This window comes from Dipodomys ordii, unplaced genomic scaffold (assembly GCF_000151885.1).
Source record: "Dipodomys ordii isolate 6190 unplaced genomic scaffold, Dord_2.0 Scaffold50, whole genome shotgun sequence".
In the NCBI taxonomy this organism is placed as follows: Eukaryota; Metazoa; Chordata; class Mammalia; order Rodentia; family Heteromyidae; genus Dipodomys; species Dipodomys ordii.
Window position 1 is genome coordinate 4,400,156 of NW_012267266.1, and position 3,940 is coordinate 4,404,095.

Here is a 3,940-nt window from a genome sequence, read left to right on the forward strand (position 1 = left end):
AAAAAGCCGGAAGTGGCGCTGTGGCTCAAGTGGTAGAGCACTAGCCTTGAGCTGAGGGACAGCGCCCAGGCCCAGAGTTCAGGCCCCATGACTGGACCCCTCCCCCCCCCAAAAAAAAAAAACCACAAAAACCAATGCTGGGAAGATGGCTCAGTGGTAGAGTGCTTGCCTTGCATGCATGAGGCCCTAGGTTTGATTACTTAGCATCACATAAGCAGAAAAACACTGAAGTGGTGCTATGGCTCAAGTGATAGAGCTCCAGCCTTGAGCTGAAGAGCTGAGGAACAGTGCCCAGGCCCAGAGTTCAGGCCTTATGACAGACAAAAAACAAACAACAGAAAAAACCCCAAACCAATGCCAAGACTGCATGATAGCATACGTCTGTAACCCAAGCAACATAGAAATTATACATAGGAGAATTGTGGCCCTGCATGAAAAAAGTGAAACCCTATCTGAAAAATAAAAGCAAAAAAAGGGAAAGGCTCTGGGGCATGGTTCAGGGTGTGTAGTGCCTGCTTTGTAAGTGTGGAGCTTTGAGTTCAGTCCTCATTAACACAACCAACAGAAAAGAAAACTGGGAATGATGGTATATGTCTGTAATCCTAGCTACTAGAGAGGTTGAAGTAGGAAGATTTTATGTAGCAAAAGCAAGATGCCCTGTCTGAAAAACAAAAACCAAAAAGCTGGGGGGTGGGGCTCAAGTTTTAACAAGTGCAAGGTTTTGAGTTCAAATAGCACTTCTCCTAATAAACAGAAAGAAATTATATTTGGATTTTAGGGTAACTGTCTCCATTTCTGTAAAAAATGTTTTTGGGATTTGGTTGGATAAATTGCATTGAATCTATATGCTGCTTTGGGTAGTATTGTCATTTTAGAATGTTAAGTCTCCAATTCATGAACATATACATGCCTGTATACATGCAAATTAAGTGGTTATTTTTCCTTTCTCCTACTGTACCCAGTATCACTTTCTACAGTCTGATAAGTTATTAATGAGGAAGTAGTAAGGGACCAGGGATATTCCTTTAAAACTCAAGGGTCTTGGTTAACTTTACACTTCCAGTCAGGGTATGTTTACTCTTGTGTAGCTGGACTTACTCCAGAAGATGGATGGTTTAGATTTATCTATAAATGATAGAAGAATTGTTAAACAGCCATGCAAAAGTGTCTCTCACATTTTTGGAACAAATACCATTATGGGGATCACAACGCAAGGAGAATAAACACCAGCTTTCTACTGACCTTCTGTGTTTCTTCCTGCAGGGTCTGATGATGGCTCCCCAGGGCCTGCCTCCATATAGGATGGCTCCCCTGGGAATGCTGTGTGGGTTGCTATTTGCCTCCTGCTTCATCTTCTGCCTCAGTCATCAGAACCCAGTAAGTATCTTACTGCATCTAGTAGGGCTCTAAAGAGGTTTGAGAAAGCCTTTCTGTCACTAGGCTGTTGTGGGATGGATGGGCTTTTCTTTTAGGGTAATGTGGCTTCTTTCTTCCCTTTCTTGTATCTTTTGCTCTCTATTTAAAACTCAGAGCACAGTTTCCCTTTGAGGAAAAGATGATGAGGGTGATTTGATAAATAATCCTTCATTTATCAATCATTGTATTAAGTCCTTTATATATTCTCATTTAATCCTTGCAACAATCCTATGAAGTAGGCAACTTAATCTTCACTCTCATTCTGAAAATAAGGAAACTTAGGGTCAAATATTTTCAGCATCCTGGCCCCAAATCCCACTACAAGTTTGAAGCAGAGTTGGGAAAGTCAACATTATCTACATGACTGGATACCTGTGTGACTAGCACAGGTCCTCAGTAAGTTAAGACTATTTTTTCCTTCACTTCCCTCTTCCTTGAACTTTTTCAGGTTGTCTATATGCTCCTTTCCTTTTCTCCTTCTTGTTTCCAAGCATTCTTTATTAATCTAGACCTCATTGTTCAGGGTTTCTGTCTGTTGGCAGGCCGCTTGGCCTGGGCACAGCACTATAAAGCTCCTGGCCTTGTTTCCCTGACCTGTCCCAGCAATAACTTGCCCTTGACCAGCTCTCAGTGCCCTTACTTTTCCCTCCCTTGAGAATCCTCACTTGTGAGTTTCCTGACAGTTTCATTCTCTCCTGGCCACCTTTCCCAATCCCCAGGGCTGTTACTAAATGTTAGATAAAGTGCTAGAGGCCATGGAACTAGAAGCCCTTGAAGTGCAAATGACAATTGTGATGAATTTAATAACAATCCAGCTCAGCCAAGGTTCACCTCTGGCTTGTGGCAAGCTTTCACCTTCTTTCTGAAGTCATTGGGTTTTTTCTCTGCCTTTCTTTCCACTTTTTAGAGCAAAAGAGAACATACAGTTAGGGAGTCACGAATCCTTTTGAGCTTTTAAACATCTTTGACTAAGATCCTGTTGGTGCCTTATTTTGGCTGCTTCTTCAAGGACAATGAGAACTAGGTTCTCAAGCCCCAAAGGGTAGGACTGGCTACCTGGACCGGAGGTTAAGGTTCTGTCTGGCATGACTTAGTGATAAAATGACTCAGAAAAGCACAGAAGGGTCTTGAGGGATTAGTGCTGTGTTCCCTCCCTGTTTGCAGTTCATGAGGACCACCATGTTCCCTATTGAGAACTTTAGCAGGTACACAATTAACAAAAGCATGCTGATGTGTGTTAAGTCCCTTTTGGATAGTAGTCCAACTAAATAGATGAGCTTTCAGAACCATAATTATTCTGGCCCATTTATATTAGCTCTATTGAGTCTAGTCTCAGAAAAATGTTAATACTGACTTTTGTTGACAGAAGCCACTTTTATCCTATGTCTGTTCCTAAGCTGTATCCATTTGTCATAATCTTTCATCGTGTATTAAGTACAAGTAGGAGTTGAAGTCTTTTCTCTCATACCATAAAAATTGCTGCCCTGATGGCATTTAAAATCGTAATTATGCAGTGAACCACCTTCACAGTAAAGAAAATGAGGTGGAATTGGGGTGCTTATGAAACTTTCTTCAGATCCGAGAGTCCAGGGAAGTACTTCTGATGACCTGGAATTGTGTTACCAAAGGATGTTGGTGCTTGTTAATGGCCACCCAGAACACATTGCTGTGTCTACCAGTATGATCCAGACATAGCCTTTTCCTCCAGCTCATGCTGTGATATTTTTTTATATGTCATATCTTAGGAATACAGATGCTAGGTGGCTGTGACACTAACCTTCAAAAAGATGATGGAAGAAGAGGGAGCTCATAGAGCTCCAGGGAAAGAGTTACAATCCCTCTGTATGTTCCCTTTTGTTTACCTGCTTTGGAAGACCAGTTTTAGTGTAGATTAAATGTGATTATATAAAGCACTTACTATTGGGATTGGCACAATATGGTCAATGAATGTCAAGTTATTTTTAGAATGGATATGGCTCCTTCAGTGGTTTAATTTGAGGGATATCAAATCTTGCTCTGTTGGTATCTCTATGTCACATTCTCTGTCAACCTGTAATTGGAATTCACCCATTGTCTTGGCTCTTTGAAGCCTTTAGCTTTTAAGAATGTCATAGTCAGATACAAATGTAAGGAAGTGTGAATTGGTAAGTTGTCATCTAACACCTTAGTGGGATTTCTTGCCAGTCAGTTGAGAGGAAATTGGTATTTGGAGTGATGGTGCTAAGGAGAGAGTGCTGATGATCTAGCATGAAAGCCAGCTGGTTGGGCACCAGAGCATGGGGTTTACTTCAGATCTGACCAAGAGCAGTTCTGTGCCTCTTCACCTTTTGGTCTTTCTCCTGGTTAGGACACTGCCTGGACAGAGAGGCTAGTTAATGCTTATTCTCTTTCTGGATTCTGTGGTTTCTTTTTTTATTTTTATTTTTGGATCCGGTCATGGGGCCTGAACTCTGGGCCTGAGCGCTGTCCCTCAGCTCTTCAGCTCAAGGCTAGTGCTCTACCACTTGAGCCACAGTGCCACTTC

At 41.9% G+C, this 3,940-nt stretch overlaps 1 protein-coding gene across 3 annotated transcripts in view; it reads left to right on the forward strand.

The window, feature by feature from the left end:
* The window catches only part of Sil1 (SIL1 nucleotide exchange factor), a 278,466-nt gene that overhangs the window by 85,493 nt on the left and 189,033 nt on the right, over positions 1–3,940 (forward strand). For all 3 annotated transcript variants that reach the window (XM_013020449.1, XM_013020448.1, XM_013020447.1), the window contains one exon: positions 1,264–1,377. In XM_013020449.1, the coding sequence (XP_012875903.1) occupies positions 1,270–1,377 (108 nt within the window). In that variant the 5' untranslated portion in view covers positions 1,264–1,269. The remainder of the gene's footprint in view (positions 1–1,263; positions 1,378–3,940) is intronic.